The sequence below is a fragment of the Xiphophorus maculatus genome, chromosome 13, assembly GCF_002775205.1.
Source record: "Xiphophorus maculatus strain JP 163 A chromosome 13, X_maculatus-5.0-male, whole genome shotgun sequence".
NCBI classification, from domain to species: Eukaryota; Metazoa; Chordata; class Actinopteri; order Cyprinodontiformes; family Poeciliidae; genus Xiphophorus; species Xiphophorus maculatus.
Window position 1 is genome coordinate 9,932,555 of NC_036455.1, and position 27,400 is coordinate 9,959,954.

The 27,400-nt window shown below is 33.3% G+C and overlaps 2 protein-coding genes across 9 annotated transcripts; both read left to right on the forward strand.

Annotated features, from left to right (window-relative positions):
• The first annotated feature begins 431 nt into the window (after positions 1-431).
• Positions 432-16,512, forward strand: LOC102233148 (major histocompatibility complex class I-related gene protein-like). Of its 8 annotated transcripts, none has more exons than XM_023344550.1 (19): positions 434-728; positions 2,391-2,663; positions 2,765-3,055; positions 3,845-4,129; positions 5,384-5,494; positions 6,972-6,998; positions 7,145-7,168; positions 7,453-7,482; positions 7,965-7,994; positions 8,476-8,505; positions 8,987-9,016; positions 9,498-9,527; positions 10,009-10,038; positions 10,547-10,594; positions 12,258-12,326; positions 12,653-12,688; positions 13,046-13,081; positions 13,300-13,341; positions 13,595-16,512. In XM_023344550.1, exons 1-19 carry the CDS (start codon positions 674-676, stop codon positions 13,612-13,614), a joined length of 1,497 nt encoding a protein of 498 aa, XP_023200318.1. In that variant the 5' UTR covers positions 434-673; the 3' UTR covers positions 13,615-16,512. The 8 variants fall into 8 exon arrangements, with proteins under 8 accessions (XP_023200321.1, XP_023200318.1, XP_023200320.1 ...); XM_023344551.1 differs by having other exon boundaries at positions 435-728; positions 12,279-12,326; XM_023344553.1 differs by lacking the exon at positions 13,300-13,341 and having other exon boundaries at positions 432-728.
• Positions 16,513-16,707: 195 nt separating this feature from the next.
• LOC102230961 (H-2 class I histocompatibility antigen, alpha chain-like) lies at positions 16,708-27,205 on the forward strand. Its single transcript, XM_023345366.1, has 15 exons — positions 16,708-16,870; positions 17,914-18,186; positions 18,402-18,692; positions 18,983-19,267; positions 19,469-19,594; positions 20,794-20,820; positions 20,968-20,991; positions 21,155-21,178; positions 21,666-21,722; positions 22,482-22,505; positions 22,670-22,702; positions 23,215-23,271; positions 25,556-25,585; positions 25,983-26,018; positions 26,113-27,205. The coding sequence occupies exons 1-15, from the start codon at positions 16,816-16,818 to the stop codon at positions 26,148-26,150; spliced, it is 1,380 nt and encodes a 459-aa protein (XP_023201134.1). The 5' UTR covers positions 16,708-16,815; the 3' UTR covers positions 26,151-27,205.
• Positions 27,206-27,400: the final 195 nt, after the last annotated feature.

Genomic DNA, 27,400 nt, shown 5'->3' on the forward strand with positions numbered 1-27,400 from the left:
TATTAAATTATATTTAAGAAAATGGAATGTGTAACGTTGGTAAAATAAACACATCACAGAGATTAAAAACAGGTTATAGTGTGCTGCTGAGAAATCACTGCACTACAAAGAGTAAACACAGCAATAAAAAGAAGATGCAGTAGAGTGAAATCTGATGTCTGTTTCTTCCAGATTATTCCAAATATGACATTACAAAAAAACATTGAAAACAAATAACTCATGTATGAATTTCTTGTAAAATTTCAAAAGAATCGATGTTTATTTGTTTAAAATTCTAGGTTCTTCTAAAGTTTTAACAAGGCAGCTTATTTTGAAATGGTCATGAACTTAAAGAAATTGAAAGACTTCAGTTAAGTTTAGGAAGACCAACAGAAAAAAAAGCTTTATTTTAACTATGTCGCTTTTCTCTTTCTCTTTTAAAAAAAATTATGCTTGTTTTGAAAACAAGGCATTTGACCATTTTTATTTTTTGCGACAGTGGATCAATTGCACTACAACGATTGGAAGTAAAAAACTAAAATCTCTAAAGTCCGAGGAACCCTAAAAGCATCTTAACCGAGGGGAAAAAAAACATCGAAGCTGAAGACAACGAGGGATCCCGGGCAAAAAAGATAACAAAAAATCCAAAACAAATACATTTCAGCTGAAGAACCTAACCTGATTCTGGCTCGGAATGAGTCTTCTATCATTTGCTGTCCTTTTTGGGACGGCAATCACGGTGTTCAGCGGTAATATTCTTGATTTTTTCTGACATGTTGACGCTGTTGTTAAAAGTGAAACTAAAAACCGATGTGACGTCGTTAAAAATAAAGTCTTCTGCCGATAAATTTGCGTTATTTACCGACTAACTAGACCCGTTTGCTAATATTAAGTAAAGTTCAATTGTTCTGTGCCGACCCAGTTTAAAATAAACCGACACCAGAACTTTTAAGGTGAACTTTGTCGCAGTATGTCTGGCGCATATTCATTAGCACACGAAGCCGCTGAGTTCGGTGTCCTGTCCTTTTATAAGCTCTTCCCAACATACTTTAGATATTTGTTTGGTTCAGCACACCTTTTTCACACTGAGGCTTATCAGGCTGAAGTCATTTATAACCAGTAAATCAAGTGTTTGGATCAAAGATCAATTTGAAGTATGCGGAAGACACAAGGTTAGAAAACACTGGTTTAAACGTCACTCGGGTATGTTAGCTACGTTCAAGTTATAAATAGCCTATGCCAAAACAAATGTTGCTTTGAGGTGGTTGTGCAGCTAGTTATGTACTTATAGCACTAACGGCAAATTAATTCACTGATGGCACAATACTTACTTCAACACATAACAAAAGGGATTTTACTAATTAAATACTTTAATGGTCTACTGATAAAATTAACTAAATTGAGTTCTGTATTTAGTAGATTAATGTCAAAAGGTTATCTTCCAGTCCAAAGGAATCGGTTGTAATTAACAACTTCATAAAGTTCACTGGGTTTATATCTGGGAAATTTTACATAATTTATCAAAACACCTTAAAGTTAAGACAGTTGATGCTATGATCCATATAATAGAGTGGGATTCAAGCATGTTCTAGAACTTCGTAAGTATCTAGTTTGTGAAAGGGCCGTGTAGACAAACAACATTGCTTGGATAACTGTGACATGAGGTGTGACTGTAAAACTTCCTCATTAAAACTGCAGACAAAAACTGAAACAAAGTAAAGAGAAAACTGGAGCAATTCGCGTTATAACAAATGATTTTTTTCATAGATGCATAAGCTACTAAGCCTGTTGCCATAAGCGATTCATTAAGTAATCCATCAGTTGTATGACCAATTAAAATGATTTCAGTAATTCCAATTCTGATTATTAATATTTTATGAAGGTCAATTTTGTTTAGAAAGAGATCATAATCAATTTTATTTATGGTTTCAGTTGTATATGTGTGTTATTTTATCTCCCTTTTATTTATTGTTTTCAGTTGTTTATTTATTTTGGATATATAAAATACCTTCTAGTTCCAGTGTTTAGTGTTCTTTATAAAATTAAAGTTCACTGGTTTTTGAGAGGGTGAACTTGCTTTATGCTTGGTACTATAAGTTTTAACAACCTGGCCAGTAATATTTCCAAATGATTGAATTTTGTCTGTCATTTGAGAGAAAACTGTATAAGGCTTCTTAAAACCCCACTCACTTTTGCACTTTATCTAGTTTACAGCTCAGTTATGGTGTGCCATAAATGTTTGACAGCTTTGATGCCAGTAATCGGCCCATGTCATATTCTAAGTTACTTTGACCAAAATATCTATATATCAAGACAATATTACATAAAATGACTAAAGGTCAAAGCATAACCACTTTCAGTTTTTCACAAGCCTCTCTTTAAATTAATACCTGTTCTTTTATTTATTTTAGAAAAGCACTCTCTCTCTTACATCTACACGGCATTTTCCAACCCTGTGGATCTGCCAGGGTTTCATGAGTTCACTGCCATGGGATTACTGGACAACCGAATGATTGACTACTATGACAGTGACAACCAAATAAAAGTTCCCAAACAGGACTGGATGAAAGAGCATCTTGAACAAGAGTACTGGGAGAAAGGCACCCAGTCCAGAAAGAGCAAGCAGCAATGGTTCAAGGTCAACATCGACATATTGATGAAACGAATGAGACAGAATGACACAGGTAGATAGATACATCTTATTTATTCTCAGAAAATTTACCTGTCTGCAAAATCTTTTATTTCTTAGTTTTTAATTATTTTTTTCTCCTACATTTTCTTACAGACACCCATATTCTCCAGTGGATGCATGGCTGTGAGGGTGAAACTCAGTCTGATGGGACGATGCAGTTTGTCCGTGGGATGGACATGTACAACTATGATGGAAACGACTTTCTGTCCTTTGACGATGACAGACAGGTTTGGGTTGCTCCCATTCATGCAGCAGAAGAAACCAAGAGGAAGTGGGATGAGGTCCAGGTGCTGAAGGAATACACCAAGGGCTACCTGGAGAAGGAATGCATGGAATGGATGAGCAAGTTTAGAGACTTTGGGAAAGAGCAGCTTCAAAGAGCCAGTATGTATAACTTTTAAGCATTTTTTAGCCTTTCCCAAAACAATAAACTATATTCCTTCTATTTCACAATTATGAGGCATTTTATACTACAATCTGTGCAAATGTTTCAAATGTATGAATACTTGGGCTAAACAATCGTGACACAAAAGTCCACAATGAAGAACAAGAACCACAAAAAACATGTGAAACTTTCTTTATGTCCAAAAAAATCAGTTATTTCTGCTGATTGTGCATAATGCTAGAGATACAAGATGCCCACAATCCATCTCCATCTCCTCTTCTTCCTTTTTTCCCCAGCGATCTGATGCTTTACAGACTGGTATCCTTAAATCCATCACATTCTTCGGTTTTAGTGACTTTTTCAAAGTTTATGTGCCTAGGAAATACTTTGTTTAACTTTACTAAAAAAAGAAATTACAGAAAAAAAATCAAACAAAAATTCAGCTGTTTACAAAAACCTTAATATTTCACTACAAGAACATTTAAAAGTTGGTATTATGCTTTACAGGGACATCTCTCTTAAAAAATCACAACATGAAACTATTTCACTGTCATTTAAAACTATTATGAACAAATTAGGGTGTATAAAGGGTATACTTCTGTGTTCTTGAGGAGAAGCTTAAAATATAGAAGAGACATGTCTGTTTTTATTTAAAGTGTCCAAATTATCTCATGGATGACAGAATACTGCTATGAAAAATATAAGAGATCGAAATTTCTGCCATATATGTTTTGACATTGTTCCATTATTGCTGTCTTACCAACACAAGTTTCCAATATCCTCTCCAGCTCCACCTACAGTGCATTTGTTCACTCGTAAGGCCAACGTCGAGACGAACACCATTTTGACATGTCTGGCTACGGGCTTCTATCCAAAAGACATCATTCTGCATATCAAAAGAAATGGCCGGATCCTTACTAAGGAGGACAGGGTACAGACCGATGGAGTTCTCCCAAATCATGACGACACCTTTCAGAGAAGAGATTATGTAGAGATCTTGAAGTCTGATGTTGCCAAGTACACCTGTGAAGTTAAACATCCTGCCTCTTCAATGCACATTGAAACGAGTTTGGGTGAGTAACTTTTTGTTGCACTTTTGATATGTCAGTTTGTTTTTTTAATATCATAGCAGTGTTATTGGCTGGTGGACCAAATCATACTCTCATCCAGCAACTACCTACCTATTGCATTTCCCATGTGTTAACTGCTAGCCCATAAATTTATGTCAAAGAGTTCTAGCTGTTGAAATATATATTTTCTGATATATATTCAGGAAGCCGCTGAGAGCAACTGTGAGTGAGGAGATGATAGAATTTTTTTATTCTATTGAGGAGCTGTGGTTGACCTAATTACTAGGTGTGATTCTGCCTTTTGGGGGCTGTGATTGGTTGACAGGAGAAACAAAATAAGACAGAAAAAACAAATATACCCCCAGTAGCCAGTTGGTAAAAATTAACCCATTGTTGAATCAAAACTAAATCAAGTAAAATGTGTCATGATGATGAAACTGCTACATTTAGGTAAGCATCAACATGTTTGATTGCACCTTACTTACATCCTTGTTATCATTCTGATTTGTCATGACTTCGTGTCAGTCATCTGTTTGAAATTAATTGCTGTCAGCAATTCACTGTGATCACCTGCTCGTTTAAGCTTGTTTGATTTGGTGAAATAACCAACATAAAGGATTCATAAACCAAACAGGAAAGAAACGGTGCATGCTGTTCTCACAGCTCTATCCATTTTATCTCTATCTTTTCTCTGTCGGTTTTCCACCATCTTACCTGCTTAAGACACTTATAGGCTCACTAAAAGTCCTCTTCACTACTTCTAACATTTTGTCAAGTTAAACTATCAAGGTTCTTTGTGAATAACTTTTATCTTACATAGGTAAGAAAAATCTCTGAAAATTCTCAGAATTGAAAAAAAAATTCTGTTGTTGATTTTCTTTAAATTGGGAAATGATGAGTTCTTTTCTTTTTTAAATCTTTAAGCCTACTTCATGTTGTCTGGCAGGTTCTACTAAAGTGACTACTTGATAGTGCAGGTTTGGCTGCAAAGTGTGTCCAAGGAAACTGAATCCTGTTATCTAGAGCAGAGGATTAAGTCATGACTTTACCATATAAAAATGGCATTTTATAATTACTGTGGTTATCTTTGAAAATAAAATTTGTTTGATCTGAAATTTGAGAGAAAACAATAATAAAAATAAATATGTAAAGTGGAAAATAGTTTCTAGCAATAATATGAGTTTTTTTTTATAATTTGTATATCTATAGTTGAAATGGCTGCATATTAAAACTACTATCACATTTGTTTTATTTTAGAGCCCAAAGGAGAAGGAAATTCACTCGTCATCATTGCTGCTATTATCCCTATCCTGATCGTGCTTGGAATTGGTGTACTTGCTTTCCTTAAGTTTAAGACACACTATCTTGGTAAGATTTTTTTTTTCCCCCCTCTGTCCATTGAAATTAACTTGTGTACCTTTTCTTTCCTTACTGGATGTTTCATATGCATTTATTAAGATAATTGATTATCTTTTAAGAAAAAAGTTTAACTTCTTTTTCAGGAACAGTGGTCTCTATTATTTTATTATGGTTTTTATGGCATGTCATAAATCATACTGAGTGGTTCAACGATCCATCATTACATAATAGACTAGTTTTCATTTCCATTCTTCATGTAGCTTGAAGTGAGGTGTTTGATCCATTAAAGCTTCACCTCCAACAAAATGTTGTTGTGTGTATAATACACGATAAGGTGTATCAAGAAATCAAGAATTAATTTCTGGTTTTAACAAGGAAAACGCTGGAAGCCAGCAGGTCATATTCATACGCATGTTAATTCATTCAATTTTGTGAATTATATGCAAGGATAATGATGTAGTTCTTGGTACTTGGTTAAATAAGATATAGAATATTGGTATAATATATTAATTTCATACATTGGCTCTGGTTTTATATCATCTAATGTTTAAATGTTTTGACGTCTATGTTGAAAATATGCTTCACCATTATCATTGCTGTAATTTAGTCTGATTTCTGATCATTAAGAACCTCAACTATGGGAACAGTTGATCTAAATAACTCTACAGACCGACATCTTGAGTTTTTCAGCTGCAACTGACTGATGAGACAAATCATCAGTCAGCTGGACACATTATCAGTTCATCAGGCTGGCTAGATTCCTGTTGAGTTAATTTTCATGCAAGTCAGTTTTCCAACACTGTAATTAATATATAAAACTTCCTGTACATGCACCAAGAAGAAAGTATTTGCAACATCCAACAACGTATTCACCTTCTCTGTACTTGCTTAATAGAATCACAGGTAGTTGTTAAAGTGATTGGCTCTATGAAAGAAAAATCTTGTCCACTTACTGATCGCTGTTCCCAGCACTGACTCATGTATAAAGATGAATCCAGAAACAAAATATTTAATTTATCAAAATTCATTCTTCTGAGCTCTTGTTTAACATTCATCTCCTGGGTTTTCCAAGAGATGAAAAGCCGTTAATCATGCCATTGATTAATGGCATAATAATCAGCATTATCATGCCATTACTGGTTTATAGGGTTCAAGTCTTCAAAAAAAAACTATTGTTTAAATTGTGTCTACATGAATAATCTATGTTATTATTATTATTATTGTTTAAAATTCTGGTAATTTAAAATAAATCATGCTCATAAAGAGTTGCTTTATTTTTCTCTAGAAATTGTTAAATTTTTCTCCAGAAAAATTAAACAATGCATTATTTTTTTTTTAATGCTTTAAAAATATTTATTTTAAAGTATTATTTAAACCATGAACTTTTTAGGATATTGCTTATCAGGTTGTGATTATTAACTTGGGGGATTTAATATGCAAATAATTTGCTGTTAAATGTTTTTAATAAATGTTTCTGTATTAATAGATTGCTCTGAAGGCTCAACTCATTCATGTAAGTGCTTTATTTCTTTGCAATGCATTTGTCAATCACTTTCACACTCTGTTTAAAGTACAAGTGTCATGTATACAAAATGTTTGTTTAGTTTACTGAGCTGTTTATGAGTAAGGAGATATACTAACATATGTCTTTATTTTTAGGTCTAGAGTATGTGACCACCTCCAGTAAGTCGCATTTCATAAATTTTCTTCACCCAATTTTTTTTTTGTTTGTTTTGGTGAAAAAACATTTTTTTCCTGAAGTGTAAACCTTGAAGTGTCATACACTTAAGTTAAAATAGTTTTAGTAACCATACCTGTAAATGTATGTATCTCTGTATGTGCAGGCGACCCCGATGGCGAAAAGAAGATTGTTTTTATTGCTATGTTTTATTTATGTATGATTCTGCATCAGTGCAGTGTCTGTGAAAGTTGTAGCAATCAATAAATCTGTGTCTCTGTTTGTGCAGGCACCAATGGTCACATGATTCAAAACAACGGTAAGTGTTTATTGTCATTTTATATTGCTTAATTCAATAGTAACTAGTACCAAATAAAGGTCAGTAAAAATCCATTTCAGCTGTCAGCTGTAATGGATCTATTGCACAGTGGTTTCAGGTGTTTGCATTGTTGCCGTTTTCCTTTATGTTCATCATGACATGGACATCATTTACTCAACCAATCACAACTCCTCTTTCTAATCTGTGTAGAGATAAAAATTCAGAGCCACTGCTGCTAAATAAACCATAAATCATTAAATAAATGTTAACACACCAGTACATTAAAATTAAAGAAGTATTTTTTTTTTTAGAACTGCGAAGCATTATATTATTACCGACCTAACATGTTTACTTTAATTGGGTATTAATGATTTTTACTCTTTATACTCATGATGCTAGTTTATGATTATTTAATAAAAAAACAAGTTTATGAAACAGTTCAATCTTCTTATCAATAAATCTGTGTGTCTCTGTTTGTGCAGGCACCAATGGTCACATGATTCAAAACAACGGTAAGTGTTTATTGTCATTTTACATTGCTTAATTCAATAGTAACTAGTACCAAATAAAAGTCAGTAAAAATCCATTTCAGCTGTCAGCTGTAATGGATCTATTGCACAGTGGTTTCAGGTGTTTGCATTGTTGCCGTTTTCCTTTATGTTCAACATGACATGGACATCATTTACTCAACCATTCACAACTCCTCTTTCTAATCTGTGTAGAGATAAAAATTCAGAGCCACTGCTGCTAAATAAACCATAAATCATTAAATAAATGTTACCACACCAGTACATTAAAATTAAAGAAGTATTTTTTTTTTTAGAATTGCGAAGCATTATATTATTACCGACCTAACATGTTTACTTTAATTGGGTATTAATGATTTTTACTCTTTATACTCATGATGCTAGTTTATGATTATTTAATAAAAAACAAGTTTGAGAAACAGTTCAATCTTCTTATCAATAAATCTGTGTGTCTCTGTTTGTGCAGGCACCAATGGTCACATGATTCAAAACAACGGTAAGTGTTTATTGTCATTTTACATTGCTTAATTCAATAGTAACTAGTACCAAATAAAAGTCAGTAAAAATCCATTTCAGCTGTCAGCTGTAATGGATCTATTGCACAGTGGTTTCAGGTGTTTGCATTGTTGCCGTTTTCCTTTATGTTCAACATGACATGGACATCATTTACTCAACTAATCACAACTCCTCTTTCTAATCTGTGTAGAGATAAAAATTCAGAGCCACTGCTGCTAAATAAACCATAAATCATTAAATAAATGTTACCACACCAGTACATTAAAATTAAAGAAGTATTTTTTTTTTTAGAATTGCGAAGCATTATATTATTACCGACCTAACATGTTTACTTTAATTGGGTATTAATGATTTTTACTCTTTATACTCATGATGCTAGTTTATGATTATTTAATAAAAAACAAGTTTGAGAAACAGTTCAATCTTCTTATCAATAAATCTGTGTGTCTCTGTTTGTGCAGGCACCAATGGTCACATGATTCAAAACAACGGTAAGTGTTTATTGTCATTTTACATTGCTTAATTCAATAGTAACTAGTACCAAATAAAAGTCAGTAAAAATCCATTTCAGCTGTCAGCTGTAATGGATCTATTGCACAGTGGTTTCAGGTGTTTGCATTGTTGCCGTTTTCCTTTATGTTCAACATGACATGGACATCATTTACTCAACCATTCACAACTCCTCTTTCTAATCTGTGTAGAGATAAAAATTCAGAGCCACTGCTGCTAAATAAACCATAAATCATTAAATAAATGTTACCACACCAGTACATTAAAATTAAAGAAGTATTTTTTTTTTTAGAATTGCGAAGCATTATATTATTACCGACCTAACATGTTTACTTTAATTGGGTATTAATGATTTTTACTCTTTATACTCATGATGCTAGTTTATGATTATTTAATAAAAAACAAGTTTGAGAAACAGTTCAATCTTCTTATCAATAAATCTGTGTGTCTCTGTTTGTGCAGGCACCAATGGTCACATGATTCAAAACAACGGTAAGTGTTTATTGTCATTTTACATTGCTTAATTCAATAGTAACTAGTACCAAATAAAAGTCAGTAAAAATCCATTTCAGCTGTCAGCTGTAATGGATCTATTGCACAGTGGTTTCAGGTGTTTGCATTGTTGCCGTTTTCCTTTATGTTCAACATGACATGGACATCATTTACTCAACTAATCACAACTCCTCTTTCTAATCTGTGTAGAGATAAAAATTCAGAGCCACTGCTGCTAAATAAACCATAAATCATTAAATAAATGTTACCACACCAGTACATTAAAATTAAAGAAGTATTTTTTTTTTTAGAATTGCGAAGCATTATATTATTACCGACCTAACATGTTTACTTTAATTGGGTATTAATGATTTTTACTCTTTATACTCATGATGCTAGTTTATGATTATTTAATAAAAAACAAGTTTGAGAAACAGTTCAATCTTCTTATCAATAAATCTGTGTGTCTCTGTTTGTGCAGGCACCAATGGTTCCATGATTCAAAACAACGGTAAGTGTTTATTGTCATTTTACATTGCTTAATTTAATAGTAACTAATACCAAATAAAGGTCAGTAAAAATCCATTTCAGCTGTCAGCTGTAATGGATTTATTGCACAGTGGTTTCAGGTGTTTGCAATGTTGCCTAGTAGCAGTGGTTTCAAACCCTAGCCTGGGGTTTCTCTGGAGTTTGCAGGTTCTTCCCATCTATGTGTGGATTCTCTGGGTACTCCAGCTTTCTCCCACAGTCCAGAAACAGCCATGTCTGGTTAAAAACTGCCTTTAAATGTTAGTGTTTGCATGGTTGTTTGTGCTGTGTCTCTCTGTTGGTAGCCTATCCAGGGTGAACCCCATCTCTCACCCAATGACCGTTGGAGATAGGAACCATTTCCCCTGCAATCCTTAAAGGATATTTGAGTGTAGACAGTGCTACATGGATTAAAATGAAGAACAGAAGTGTTTAAAATGATTTTAAAGCAATTTGGTCTTCATATACCTTGTATGTACACCTCTGTGCAGGTACAGGAGATAACAGCGCTACCACACCCCTCATGAGTGAAACTGAAGGTAAATTGATTCCCTTTAGTATATTTAATTTCATTTATATATATATATATATATATATATATATATATATATATATATATATCAAAATATTAGCATATTGTGATAAAGTTCATTATTTTCCATAATGTAATGATAAAAATTGAACATTCATATATTTTAGATTCATTGCACACTAACTGAAATATTTCAGGTCTTTTATTGTCTTAATACAGATGATTTTGGCATACAGCTCATGAAAACCCAAAATTCCTATGTCACAAAATTAGCATATTTCATCCGACCAATAAAAGAAAAGTGTTTTTAATACAAAAAAAAGTCAACCTTCAAATAATTATGCATAGTTATGCACTCAATACTTGGTCGGGAATCCTTTTGCAGAAATGACTGCTTCAATGCAGCGTGGCATGGAGGCAATCAGCCAGTGGCACTGCTGAGGTCTTATGGAGGCCCAGGATACTTCGATAGCGGCCTTCAGCTCATCCAGAGTGTTGGGTCTTGCGTCTCTCAACTTTCTCTTCACAATATCCCACAGATTCTCTATGGGATTCAGGTCAGGAGAGTTGGCAGGCCAATTGAGCACAGTGATACCATGGTCAGTAAACCATTTACCAGTGGTTTTAGCACTGTGAGCAGGTGCCAGGTCGTGCTGAAAAATGAAATCTTCATCTCCATAAAGCTAAATCATGAAGTGCTCCAAAATCTCCTGATAGCTAGCTGCATTGACCCTGCCCTTGATAAAACACAGTGGACCAACACCAGCAGCTGACATGGCACCCCAGACAATCACTGACTGTGGGTACTTGACACTGGACTTCTGGCATTTTGGCATTTCCTTTTCCCCAGTCTTCCTCCAGACTCTGGCACCTTGATTTCCGAATGACATGCAAAATTTGCTTTCATCCGAAAAAGTACTTTGGACCACTGAGCAACAGTCCAGTGCTGCTTCTCTGTAGCCCAGGTCAGGTGCCTCTGCAGCTGTTTCTGGTTCAAAAGTGGCTTGACCTGGGGAATGCAGCACCTGTAGCCCATTTCCTGCACACGCCTGTGCACGGTGGCTCTGGATGTTTCTACTCCAGACTCAGTCCACTGCTTCTGCAGGTCCCCCAAGGTCTGGAATCGGCCCTTCTCCACAATCTTCTTCAGGGTCCGGTCACCTCTTCTCGTTGTGCAGCGTTTTCTGCCACACTTTTTCCTTCCCAAAGACTTCCCACTGAGGTGCCTTGATACAGCACTCTGGGAACAGCCTATTCGTTCAGAAATATCTATCTGTGTCATACCCTCTTGCTTGAGGGTGTCAATGATGGCCTTCTGGACAGCAGTCAGGTCGGCAGTCTTACCCATGATTGGGGTTTTGAGTGATGAACCAGGCTGGGAGTTTTAAAGGCCTCAGGAATCTTTTGCAGGTGTTTAGAGTTAATTCGTTGCTTCAGATGATTACGTTCATAGCTCGTTTAGAGACCCTTTTCATGATATGCTAATTTTGTGAGATAGGAATTTTGGGTTTTCATGAGCTGTATGCCAAAATCATCCGTATTAAGACAATAAAAGACCTGAAATGTTTCAGTTAGTGTGCAATGAATCTAAAATATATGAATATTCAATTTTTATCATTACATTATGGAAAATAATGAACTTTATCACAATATGCTAATATTTTGAGAAGGACCTGTACACCTCTGTGCAGGTACAGAAGATAACAGCGCTACCACACCCCTCATGAGTAACACTGAAGGTAAATTTATTCCCTTTAGTATATTTAATTTCATTTTTTTATATAGCATCAGTTCTGAGCATAATTTGAGTACAAATTAAACTCTGGGCAGTTTTTCTGATTGTCATACAGTTTTAAAATCACAATTTGTAAAACCTACAAAAATAAAATCATCACATTAATTTATATAAATTTCATGAAGCTTTTGATCTAGGTTTTCCTTTGAGGATTATAAATAATGCTTACCTTTTAAAAAATGTTATTGAACAGCCTATTTTAAACTACATTAATATTATTTGTCCTACTTATGTTGAAGTCATCAATCATTACAAACTATGTCTTTACAGGAAACGCTGGTGGAGAGGGAGACAACAACAGTCAAGGTTGAATAATGCAATAAAAATCCTGTTTTGTGACATTCTTTCCTATTTCTCACTACTACTTTTATATACTGTATATATATATATATATATATATATATATATATATATATATATATATATATATATATATATATATATATAATATAAAGTTTGCAGTCAAATGTTGTCAGCCTACCAAACTCTAGGGGGACATTCTAACCATTGTTGCAATTTAATATTAGTTAATAAAAGAAAAGAGCAAACTGACACAAATGGTGTTAAGAAATCTGAAATCGTTTACAAATTATTTACAAAATTGCAAGACCATAGACATTTAACTTTTTACATTTCTTAAAACATTTCTCTCTGTGCTTGCAGAAAGTGGGATTTCATCTGGAGAATCAGATAAAAAGAGTAAGTACCACAAAGACCCATATTAAGTATTTACAGAAAAGAACTGTACCAGCAAACCTTGATGAGAGAGAATTGCTTCAGGAGTGCTCTTGCATATATAATGAAACAGTCTGGTTTATGGTGTATCTGCCCTAGCTTTGTAGGACACAGAGAGATTATGTGAAGGTTTTTATGCAAACCGGTAAAACCTGAATTTTAATCTGACTGCTTGTTTTCAGGCTCAGATGAATCTCTTAACAAGAGTGACTCTGGAGCTGGTTGTAAGTACTGCACAATGCTGACAGGCATAGCATAACTTGTGCTGCATGAATCTTAATTTCTGAAAGAACAAAACACCTTCCTGTCTTTTTTGTGGTGTAATCCAAAAGTAAAAGGTGGATTTGTTAGTATTCATGCTTAAATGCAGTTCTGTTAGTTTGGTAGCTGAAAACCTAAAAAACTCAATTCATGTATTTATGTAAATCAAGAAAATTCACATTTACTGAAGAAAGATTTGTCATTTTGTCCCAACAGCCACAGAATCCAACGATTAAAGGGAGACTCCTCATTCAAGTAATTCAGAGTTCAGTGGAAAGTGATGATCGTCCGAACTCTAGTCAGATGACTGCAAACATCGCTGCAGCCTGAATAACCAGTTTGGAGCATATTTTTAACCCGTGACACGGAAACTTTGAGCACTTTTATTCTGTTGGCTTGCCTCTGAGGCTCTTTGTAGTTAGGGAAACTGCAGTTTGATTGATTTTTCTTTATGTGTGTTTAAAAAAACCGTGCTTATTGTTCTTTAAGCTGCTTTGTCAGATAGGAACATAATTATGTTGTTAATTTGATTCTTGAAATATTACTTGGAAATATTAGCACACTTTTTATTTTTATTTTTCAATTTCAGTTTAACAGAACTTCATTTCAACAACTACCAAATTTCGAGTCGGCTGTTGCAATAGAACCTTCCTTGAACCCATAAAAGCATTTCAATAACTTGGGTTAGGGAAGCTTATTAAATGTTGAATCTGTTACTCACTGTCTCCCAGTAAAAACGACGTTACAAAAATCTACTGAAACTTACAAAACCTATACCATTTCTTGTAAAAACTTAACAAAATTAAATTATGCTCCCTCAACCTGAGCAGCAAGTGAAAATAAAAACAAATGTATTTGCTTGTCATAATGCAAAGTAACTAACTGAAACGTTCAAAGAAAGTTTGAAGAGTAGTAGAATGCATAAAGTAGACAAATCATTCTTGGAGTTGAAATGATACGAGAGCTTGTACTAGTAATAAGCTTGTTCATTTGTCTCTCAGATCAATAGACAATCTCTAAGGTGTTGGTATTTTTCAGAGCTGATATTTCTAAACAGCTGGGGGAGCACAGTTTATAGGGTTACATTTCACTTCTACATGTGTATATGCTTCAATCGTATTCAAACGCAGAACCACTAACAGGAATTCAGATGTATTATGGTTGTGGTTTTTCTTCTATTGAGTGAAAATTCAGAACATTACTCTGTGGTGGTAGCACAGGAACGTTTAGATCACTTTTTGCGTTTATATATTGTGCAGTAATTTTGTTGTTATGGATATATAAAGATACTCAAGGTCAATCACACAATTGAATAACCTACGTTTCCATAGGTTGAGGTTTGTTACATTAGAGAAGTAACTTTGTCAATACATGCTAATGTAATTGGAATGTACTTACAATTGAGGAAACTAAAATTCAAGGAAAAAACAAGTTTATGTTGAAAATGATATTGCTAAATATTAAAATGGGCTCCTGGAAGCTTTAAAGTACTAAAATTTGAATACGCTTATAAATTATATATTTTTTTAACAAGGTCGTGCATTTCAGATTTAAAATGTGATAAATGTAACATAAACAATGAGACAATTTGGCTAACTGAATTGATGACTAATGACTGATGTTAGCAGCCAGATTAGAGGAGTAAAATCCGATTTGGTTTAGACAGGCGTCTCTTTTCATTTAGCACCAGTTGTGTAAAAAAGCATTTCGATAACATTAGATGGGTGGAAAGTTTCAAATAAACTCTTTAGTTTTTAAGAACATTTAAAGTTCTCCACGAAAACAGATAAATGAAACATGCGCCACAAGCTTATTATTGTTACACAATACAAGGAAGTAGGTAGAAAAAAAAAACATCTTCAAATCAGAAAGACATGGTGGAGCGTTCACTGATCTCTGTAAATCTGAACATTTCAAATGTTCTTCTGAGCCTAAACTCTATCGACTTAAACTGCAACTGATATGAAAGCAAATGAGCCACTTTTTACAATTTTTATGTTTTCATGTCTAATCATAATGATATTTAATTTAAGTATCAAAGTAAGTCAAGTGTAAATATTGTTATTAGGGCTGAAAAATAAATCGATGCGATTGCGTAATCTGATTTTTGAAGATTTTATTTTTGAAGAATCTGGATTTTTTTTGTCATCAATTTTCTCTTTGGGTTTCTGTAGTTCACTGAAGTCAGCCCCCCACCCCCTCAGTGCCAACCATCTTGTTTTACAAGCCTGATTTACTGCTTGTATTTTAATTGGACTTTGAAGTCAGGTCTACTCCCAGAAGGGATGACTGAAATAAAAGCAAGTTTTAAAAATATTTAGTTTATTTTGTAATGTCTTTTTAAGAAAAGAAACAAGAAAAATACATTAAAATTGTATGGTGTATGAAAAAATTTGAGATCCCATTTTAAGTCGTATTGCCCAGATCACAAAACATTTTTGCTTTTTATCCACTTTAATAAGTTTCTCCTTTGTTATTATTTTTGTTCATTTCAAGATGAATCAGGTTCCAAAATGGCTATAAAATGAAAGCGCATCAAATATGAACTTGTAAAGAAATTAAGTCTTGTAAAATACAAATCTGTTTTGGTTACACTTTAATAAGAAAATAGTTGTCAAACTCAATGTATCTGTATTTGTTTGGAGCTATTTGAAAATGTTTTTAATTGACTTTAATTTTGTGTGTTTTTCAATTACTTGTGTCTTACTGTAGATTACCTGGGTATTTGAAGTTCTTCGTCTGTATTTTTAATTGTTTTTATGTTAATAAATCAGAAAAATATTCACAGATTGATAATTGGTAGCAATAAAATTTTGGAGAACTGAATTAATGCTGCAGTTAACAAACCCAAAACATTTTGCAAACTCCCATTTTTTGTTTTATAATGATTTATTGATTCTAATTTTAATTAAAATTTTATTAAATCAGGCTTAAAATCGAGCTTTAAATCTGAATGTTTTAAGCTTTGCAATTTTATGTTTTTTGTCATCTATGAATTATCTTTTCTGATTGTGGTTTAGTTGAGCTGTAAAAAAAAATCTGAATATTTCATGTTGCTAGAAAAAAGTACACAGTTTGGAATGGCTCATGGTTGTTTATCTTCAATAAAATATATTTTATGAAAAATCTTGAAAGTCTTTGATCAAAGTGTTATGTGTGTTGCAAAACAACTGCTCTACCGTGTTAAATTTTTATTGCTGTTAATTTTTGTGGCAGATGTATAAGTGGTTGAAAATGATGTTAATTTTAAAGGAAGACAAAAGTTTCTTGATTTACGATGGTCCCTAAAGGCACAGTGGTGAAGGAGTAACAACAGATCAGGAAAGAGAGAACCAGTCTAACAGGTGAGCTTTAGGAACAAACACAGAGAGGAGCACCATCCTACAGCCCAACATAAGTAGTTCTCCCCGAGGAGCAGAACTTAATTTGGGTTCAGAATGTCACTCCTGGCTGTTTTGGTTCTTTTGGGGACAGGAATCACCATCAACAGCGGTAAGTGTTTTTTTTTTTTCTTCTTCTTCTTTTGTACTTTGACAATTTCAAGTGCATTTGTTAAAATAAAAGTGAAACTGCTTGTGACTTTTGTCTAAGTAACTCAATGTATTCTTCTATTAAACTTAGAATATATGTTTGTTGATATTTAGCTATGTGTGTTTAGTTCATAATTTAGAAATTATGAACAAATTTCTAGTTAGAAATTAGTTCATAATCCACATAGGATCCACATCCTATGTGGATATCATATCCACATAGGATGTTCCTATGTGGAGGATATAACATCCCAGATAATCGGGAAGTTCACCTAAACATTGCCTTTGTTATTATTAAATATTAAAGTGTTAAGAATGCTGATGGTAGGTGGTTAATAATAGTCTGGAATTTCTAAAAGGTGAAAACTTTAAAGGAAAAATAGTTAATGAGCTCTAATCTCTGACTGATCTAATAATGTTTTGGAATATGTAAAATGGTTGTGGCAGATTTGTCATGTACGAAACTAAAAAATATATACCATACTTAAACTTCAACCCAACAAATATTGTTCACCATTATATAAAATGTTCCAGGAAGGCATCAGTCCTTTCAAATAGTTCCAGGTGAAGGTGGGGCAGTCTGGCTGAATGTAGGCAGACAACATTACTGGGATAGTTTTGACATGAGTTGCCATCAAGACTGGGGTGTTTTTTGTTTCTTTTTCTGTCCCAGCAGTATAGTACATCTGTTTTACTTTTTTCTTTCCCTCTCTGAAAAAGTCAATTTGGTTTAACAATAACTACATACAAAATATTAAGTATCATGAATGTCTAAACTCAAATTGAAAAAGGACTTAATACCAGGAGCATTTTGATCCAGAGATTTTGACCAACGTTTCACCTAAATAATAATTACAGGGTTTGCACAATTTATTTTGACCAAGATATCTGTATACCAAGACAATGTTCCATAAAATGACTAAAGGTCAAAGCATAACCACTTTCAGTTTTTCACAAGCCTCTCTTTAAATTAATACCTGTTCTTTTTATTTATATGTTTTTTAGAAAAGCACACCCTCACCTACATCTACACGGCCTTCTCCAAGCCAGTGAATCTCCCAGGGTTACATGAGTTCACTGCTATGGGTTTATTGGATAACAGTATGATTGACTACTATGACAGTGAGAACCAAATAAAAGTTCCCAAACAGGAGTGGATGAAAGAGCATCTTGAACAAGAGTACTGGGAGAAAGGCACCCAGTCCAGAAAGAGCAAGCAGCAATGGTTCAAGGTCAACATCGACATATTGATGAAACGAATGAGACAGAATGACACAAGTAAGTTCAAAGGAGTTTAGGATACCTACAGTCAATAATCAAAGCATTAAAGTAATGATTACTGTAAACTATCATTGACACAGGTCCAATCTAAATGTCAAGATTCTTACGACAGCAACAAGATTTAACAGTTTATTAAGTCTCTAAATCTTTTAATGACTAAAATAGTTTTTTCTTGATGTTTATTTAGTTTTTTCTCTATTGTTTTCTTGCAGACACCCATATTCTCCAGTGGATGCATGGCTGCGAGGGTGAAACTCAGCCTGATGGGACGATGCAGTTTGTCCGTGGGATGGACATGTACAACTATGATGGAAACGACTTTCTGTCCTTTGACGATGACAGACAGGTTTGGGTTGCTCCCATTCATGCAGCAGAAGAAACCAAGAGGAAGTGGGATGAGGTCCAGGTGCTGAAGGAATACACCAAGGGCTACCTGGAGAAGGAGTGCATGGAATGGATGAGCAAGTTTAGAGACTTTGGGAAAGAGCAGCTTCTAAAAGCCAGTATGTATATATTTTCTTGCCTATATGTTTTTGTTTATTTTTTTTCCATATGCTCTCTCCCGACAATATGCTTACCTTAGATTTGCTTTCAAATAATTTCCTGAACAAAGTCAAACAAAACTTTTGTTTTGAAAACTTTTATTCTGGTGTACTTTAAAGAGAAACTTTATTTAAAAAAGGCCTTTTTATGTTTTAGGTGCTTAAATGATCTCATGAATGAAAGCATATAAATATCAAAATGTTATTGATTAAAATTTCTGGAACAAACTTTTCCATTTTTCCCTCACCAGGTCCACCTACAGTGCATTTGTTCACTCGTAAAGCCAAGTCTGAGACAAACACAATTTTGACATGTCTGGCTACGGGTTTCTTACCAAAGGACATCACTCTGTATATCAAAAGAAATGGACGTGTCCTGACTCTAGAGGACGGGTTGGTGACCACTGGAGTTCTCCCAAATAATGACAACACCTTCCAGAGAAGAGATCATGTAGAGATTTTGAAGTCTGATGTTTCCATCTACACCTGTGAAGTTAATCATCGTGCCTCTAAAATGCGTGTTGAAGAGAAATGGGGTGAGAAACGTTTAGTTTCCCATTGTTTGTTTGTATATGAAACAAATATATGTATGTAAAATTGGTTTCTTCTATCAACCAATCACAATACCTATAGACATACAATCTTACTATAGATTGTATGTCTAGTAATTTGTTTATTAAAATCCACAGAAGTACTAAAAGTGAACTAAAATTAATATGAAGTTTGTTTTGTTTTAGATCACATTATTGTGGAAGACAATGAGAATATGCCCATCATCATTGGTGCTGCTGTCACTATTCTGATTGTGGTTGCAGCCATTGGTGGGATACTTATTTTCCTTAAGAAGAAGACACGCCGACTTGGTAAGATTTTTTTCCCCTTTATCCATTAAAGATCACTTATATACCTTTTGTTTCATAACTGGATGTTCATTAAGATAAGATTAACTTTTAATAAAATGTACTGAAATGACTGAAAGTTACATTTACAATTATTTAAACACCACATATACAGTGTTTCAGTTGCACAGAAAAAAGTATTTTAAGATTCTTTTTCAGGAACAGTGGTCGTTATTATTTTATTATGTACTATATGAGATATCATAAGTCATACGGAGTGGCTGAACAGTCCATCATTACATAGACTAATTTCCATTTTTCAAGTAGCTTTTAGTTTATACTGAGCTTTTTGATCCATTGAACTTCACCTCCATCAAAAAGTTGTTGTGCATAATGCATAAGGTTTAACAAGAAATCAAGAATTCATTTCTGGTTTTCACAAGGAAAACTCTGGAAGCCAGCCGGTTATATTCATACATTAAATTTTATGAGTTACATGCAGGGATAATGTAGTTGTTGCTGCATAGTATATTGATTTCATATTCAGCTACTAGCAGGGCACATGATCAGTTGATGAGGCTGGTTAGATTTGTTTTAAGATAATGTTCATGAAAAAGTCAGTTTTCCGATACCATATAAAATATGAAATTTCCTCTACATGCCTTGTGTATGCACATATTTACAACATCAAACGATGTATTTGCATTCATAGTTCTTTCTTTATACAACCACTGGTAGTTGTTAAAGTGGTTGACTCTCTGACAGAAACTGTTGTCCGCTTACTGACCATTGTTCCCAGCACTTATGTTTAACGATAAATCTGGAAACAAAATATTTAATTTATGAAAATGTTTTCTTCTGAGCTCTGGCTTAACATTCATCCCCTGGATTTTCCAACCAGTGGAATGCACATACACACATTACAGAAAATCTGCATTATTATGCCTTTAGTCTGTAGGCTTCAAGTCTTCTATCATGTTTAAAGGAATAATCTGTAGATTTTCTTTATTATTGTTTAAAACCCTGCTAATTTAAAAAAAACCTATGGTCATAGAGTTGTTTTATTTTTATCTAAAAGAATATATATATTTATTTTAAAGCATTATTTAAAACCATGAACGTCTAAAGATATTTCTTATCAGGTTGTGATCATTAGGTTGGGGGATTTAATATATAAATAAATTGTTGTTAAATGTTTTTAATAAATGTTTCTGTATTAATAGAATGCAAAGAAGGCTCCAGTCAGTCAAGTAAGTGCTTTATTTCTTTGCAATGCATTTGTCAATCACTTTCACACTCTGTTTAAAGTACAAGTGTCATGTATACTAAAATGTTTGTTTAGTTTACTGAGCTGTTTATGAGTAAGGCGATATACTAACATATATCTTTATTTTTAGGTCTAGGGACTGTAAGCACCTCCAGTAAGTAACATCTCATTAATTTTCTTCACCAAAAATTTTATTTATTTTTTGGTTAAAAAAAAAACATTTTCTTCTTGAAGTGTAAACCTTAAAGTGTCATACACTTAAGTTAAAATAGTTTTAGTCACCATACCTGTAAATGTATGTATCTCTGTATGTGCAGGCTCCAATGATAGCCAAAAGAAGGGTAAGTAGGATTTATTTTAATTGTTTTTTAAAATTTATTTATGTATGATTCTGCATTAGTGCAGTGTCTGTGAAAGTTGTAGCAATTTGAATGTTTTCCCCAGATATTTATAGTCAATACAATATTGGCATTATTTACTCAACCAATCATAATAAAATCATAAAATAAATCATAAATAATTAAATAGATGTCAGTTGACCAGTACATTGAAATTGAAAACGTATATTTTTTTTAGTGGTACATAGAAATACATTAATTCTTTACCAACACTGACAGTTGTCCTGTCTCAAAAGTTAGTGTCCTGTTGTAACATTACTACACAAATGTAACTAATTAAATCAAATACAATTACAAAAACAGATTTCACAATGGGAATGAACCTAAAAAACAAATGCTTCTGTTGTTTAGATATAATGGTACATATATTCAAAAACATTTAGCAGTAGTGAGTTCGATATTTACTGTCTGCTTGAATCTTTCTATGTAGATCAACCAGTCACTGGTACAAGCACACCTAATGAGAAGGAGCCCCTCATGGATAATGGTAAGTTTTCTGTTCATTAACCTTTTTAAATTCAGAACCGTCATACAGTATTATTCTATAACACATTCAAAACCCTTTTCTCTCAGAAAGGGGACACTTATAGTTCTTAACACATGTGCTTTTCAAACAAATTTACTTTTCCCTTAAATACACCAGTGGATAAGTATTATAGGTTTACTAAAATATGAAAGATAAATATTTAGATTCATATTACAAGTGTAAAACTTTCTACAAGAATAATATTTATTTGTTAGTATTTATTTGTTTATATTTTTAATTTACTTTTCCCTTAAATACACCAGTGGCTAAGTATAATAAGTTTACTAAAATATGAAAGATAAAAATTTAGATCCATATTACAAGTGTAAAAGTTTCTACAAGAATAATATTTATTTGCAAGGTTTTGACACGTATAACAATGTCAGCTTTTTTGCCACATTCCCTCTGCTTTACAAATATAAGACCTACATTTCCACTAAATCCTGGTATTTACAAATATTTCTGTGTTGAATGCTTTAAATGTTTATATACTATATATATATATATATATATATATATATATATATATATATATATATATATATATATATATATATATATACATACATCTGCAGACACAGCTTCTTATCCAAATAATTTATTTCTTTGCCAAACCATTTGTGAATGGAAAACACAAGTGTCAGGCAGATTAAGTTGTTTTTTAGTTTGCCGAGTTGTTTATTGCTACAAAGATATACTAACATATATCTTTACTTTTAGGTCTAGAGTCTGTGGCCACCTCCAGTAAGTCACATCTCATTAATTTTCTTCACCAAAAAATGTTTTTTCCTTTTTTTTTGGTGAAAAATAATTTTTTTTCTGAAGAGGAAACCTTAAAGTGTCATAAACTTAAATTAAGATAGGTTTAGTCACCATACTTGTAAATGTATGTATCTCTGTATGTGCAGGCGCCAATGGTGACCATGGTAGCCAGAAGAAGGGTAAGTAGGATTTTTTTTATTGTTTTTTTTTATTTTTTATTTATGTATGATTCTGCATTAGTGCAGTGTCTGTGAAAGTTGTAGCAATGGGAATGTTTTCCACAGATATTTATATTCAATACAATATTGACATCATTTACTCAACCAATCATAACCAACCTTTCTAATTTCTGCTAAATAAATCATAAATCATTAAATAAATGTCAGTTGACCAGTACATTGAAATTGAAAACGTATATTTTTTTTAGTGGTACATAGAAATACATTAATTATTTACCAACACTGACAGTTGTCCTGTCTCAAAAGTTAGTGTCCTGTTGTAACATTTCTAAACAAATGTCATTGATTAAATCAAATACAATTACAAAAACAGATTTCACAATGGGAATGAACCTAAAATGGCACATTAAAAACAAATGCTTCTGTTGTTTAGATATAATGGTACATATATTCAAAAACATTTAGCAGTAGTGAGTTTGATATTTACTGTCTGCTTGAATCTTTCTATGTAGCTCAACCAGTCACTGGTACAAGCACACCTAATGAGAAGGAGCCCCTCATGGATAATGGTAAGTTTTCTGTTCATTAACCTTTTTAAATTCAGAACCGTCATACAGTATTATTCTATAACACATTCAAAATCCTTTTCTCTCAGAAAGGGGACACTTATAGTTCTTAACACATGTGCTTTTCAAACAAATTTACTTTTCCCTTAAATACACCAGTGGATAAGTATTATAGGTTTACTAAAATATGAAAGATAAATATTTAGATCCATATTACAAGTGTAAAAATTTCTACAAGAATAATATTTATTTGCAAGGTTTTGACACGTATAACAATGTCAGCTTTTTTGCCACATTCCCTCTGCTTTACAAATATAAGACCTACATTTATAAATATTTCTATGTTAAATGCTTTAAATATCTTTTATATATATATATATATATATCTAACATATATATAATGTTAGATTATATATACAGTGGTGTGAAAAAGTGTTTGCCCCCTTCCTCATTTCCTGTTTTTCTGCATGTTTGTCACACTTAAGTGTTTCGGAACATCAAACCAATTTAAAAAATAGTCAAGGACAACACAAGTAAACACAAAATGCAATTTGTAAATGAAGGTGTTTAGTATTAAAGGAGAAAAAAAATCCAAACCATCATGGCCCTGTGTGAAAAAGTGATTGCCCCCTACACCTAATAACTGGTTGGGCCACCTTTAGCAGCAACAACTGCAACCAAGCGTTTGCGATAACTTGCAATGAGTCTTTTACAGCGTTCTGGAGGAATTTTGGCCCACTCATCTTTGCAGAATTGTTCTAATTCAGTTACATTACAGGGTTTTCGAGCATGAACAGCCTTTTTAAGGTCATACCACAACATCTCAATAGGATTCAGGTCAGGACTTTGGCTAGGCCACTCCAAAGTCTTCATTTTGTTTTTCTTCAGCCATTCAGTGGTGGACTTGCTGGTGTGTTTAGGATCATTGTCCTGCTGCAGAACCCAAGTTCGTTTCAGCTTGAGTTCACAAACAGATGGTCGGACATTCTCCTTCAGGATCCTTTGGTAGACAGCAGAATTCATAGTTCCATTTATCACAGCAAGTCTTCCAGGTCCTGACGCAGCAAAACAGCCCCAGACCATCACACTACCACCACCATATTTTACTGTTGGTATAATGTTCTTTTTCTGAAATGCAGTGTTCCTTTTACGCCAGACGCAATGGGACACACACCTTCCAAAGAGTTCCACTTTTGTCTCATCGGTCCACAGAATATTTTCCCAAAAGACTTGGGGATCACCAAGATGTGTTTTGGAAAAATTGAGACGAGCTCTAATGTTTTTTTGCTCAGCAGTGGTTTTCTTCTTGGAACTCTGCCATGCAGGCCATTTTTGCCCAGTCTTTTTCTGATGGTGGAGGCATGGACGCTGACCTTAACTGAGGCAAGTGAGGCCTGCAGTTCTTTGGACGTTGTTTTGTGGTCTTTTGTGACCTCTTGGATGAGTCGTCGCTGCGCTCTTGGGGTGATTTTGGGCGGCTGGCCACTCCTGGGAAGGTTCACCACTGTTCCATGTCTTCGCCATTTGTGGATAATGGCTCTCACTGTGGTTCGCTGGATTCCCAAAGCTATGGAAATGGCTTTATAACCCTTTCCAGACTGATAGATCTTAATTACTGTCTTTCTCAATTGTTCCTGAATTTCTTTGAATCTCGGCATGATGTGTAGCTTTTAAGGATCTTTTGGTGGACTTTACTGTGTCAGGCAGCTCTTATTTAAGTCATGCCTTGATTGAAAACAGGTGTGGCAATAATCAGGCCTGGGTGTGGCTAGAGAAATTGAACTTGGGTGTTAAAAACCACAGTTATAATCTATTTTAACGAGGGGGGCAATCACTTTTTCACACAGGGCCATGATGGTTTGGATTCTTTTTCTCCTTTAATACTAAACACCTTCATTTACAAATTGCATTTTGTGTTTACTTGTGTTGTCCTTGACTATTTTTTAAATTGGTTTGATGTTCCGAAACACTTAAGTGTGACAAACATGCAGAAAAACAGGAAATGAGGAAGGGGGCAAACACTTTTTCACACCACTGTATATATAATCTAACACATATATATACACAGTATATATGTATATATATACATATATATATATATATATATATATATATTCCTCTACAGACACAACTTCTTATCCAAGTAATTTATTTCTTTGCCAATCCATTTGTGAATCACCTTTGTACTTTGTGGAAAATATAAGTGTCAGGCAGAATAAGATGTTTTTTTAGGTTACTGAGTTGTTTATTGCTACAAAGATATACTAACATATATCTTTATTTTTAGGTCTAAATTCTCAGGGCTCCTCTGGAACAGGCAAGTTACACCCAATGATTTTCTACACTTTTAAATTTTATTTCTATATGAAATTTCTTTTAAATCCCAAAGTGTAAAGCCCAGATTTTCATTGCGTAAATAATGAGAGGGTTTTCAGGTCCCACAGTAAGAATTTGTTTCATTCTTTTATTCAGAGTTGTTTTATCATGACAGATGTCCAATTTTTCCCAGCTTCGATCACTTTAGTATTAAAACTATGTACCACTAAGACTTTCTCATAATAGAGTTGAGTATAGGATAGATAATTACTTTTGTCATCACAGAGCAAGAAAAAGAAACTCCTAGTTAGATGAAGTAGACAAGGCAAATATGTCTTTTTTTCTTAAAAGTATTGAAGAAATTGATTTAACATGAACATATTCTGTGTATTCTTTAGAACAAGCCAATCCATCCTATGATTCTGGTGCTGATAGTAAGTAGCTTTACACAAATTGAAACTTTTGCTGTGCACATTTTGTAAAAAAAAAAAAAAAAAATAAAATAATAAACACCGTTTCTTCCTGCAGATTCATCTCCTAGTTCCAACAATCAGAGCGATGAATAAAAGTGACACGAGTCTGACTAATTAGCAATCTCAATCATTTGGAGCCAGATTATAATATGGCAAAAATATTGAGAAACAAGTCATGTTCCCAAGCAGATCTATGAAATCTAATATATGAAGTTATTTGAGGAATGAAAAACTAAGTTTTCTCATAAATATATTTACTACATATTTGGGAACATGTAGCGCACTACATGTTTACTACATGTTTGGAAACCTGTATTAAACACTATGGACAAAGTAGTCAGCAAATATGCCAATACCTAATTACAAATAAGAAGAATTGGAAAGATGCGTTTCAGGTTTTTGTTTTTTCAGTGAGGACATGTTACACCTTGATCCATTAATGTAAAATCATATTTTTCCTTCTGACAAATCTGCTAAAACAACAAAAGATAGCAAATTATTTAAAAGAAAGTTTGAAGTAAAAAAAAGACTGTAAGACCTCAGAGTAAGAAAAAATACTGCAGTGTGAGCTTTTTTGTAGACCTATAATAAATCATATTCACAATTTGAAAGTATTTTGAGTTAGCCAAACCGATCATGTTTGTTACACGATTACATATGCTATTTGAAGTAATAAGGGAAGTTTAGTTATTCTCTTTTGGATCTTTACAATGCTTCATGAATTTTTTTGGTTACTTTTTAAACTCTGTATTATATTATTGCTTTAAAAGTTTTTAAAACTCCAAGTTTTAGGGGGTTTTATTTGTATTTTGGGACTTGTGGGGCTTTTACTGACTAAATATTTTGTACTGTATTTGCACTGGTGGTACGAAGAGTGATATTTTTCTTTGTCTAATTGTGACATTGTGAGGAAAGAATAAGTATTTGCAACTTTTCTCTAATGATTAAATCATCAAGTTATGTATGAAACTAGATGTTTACGTAGAATCTTTGCAGTATCTCTTAGATCATCGTATCGTTACGTTTGCTATTCATTGATCTGTTGAGAGATTTTTTTTCAAATGATTAAGACTTCAAAACTAAAATGTACCTTCATGTAACTGTATTTTCTATCTGAATAAAACAAAGAATTATTTTTACCCAATGAACTGTCATTGAGATATATTTCTTCAGTAGTTTTCTTCATCCAGATTATTTACAAATGAGAAAGTTTGTAGTTTATGTGAAAAGATGTTTAGACATTTCTTTTAACAGAGCATAGATCCATCAAGAAAAGTTTTACATTACACAAAGATTCCCAGAGTTCTCTCAGAACGCTTCAGTCTCAGTATAAAAATTACTGC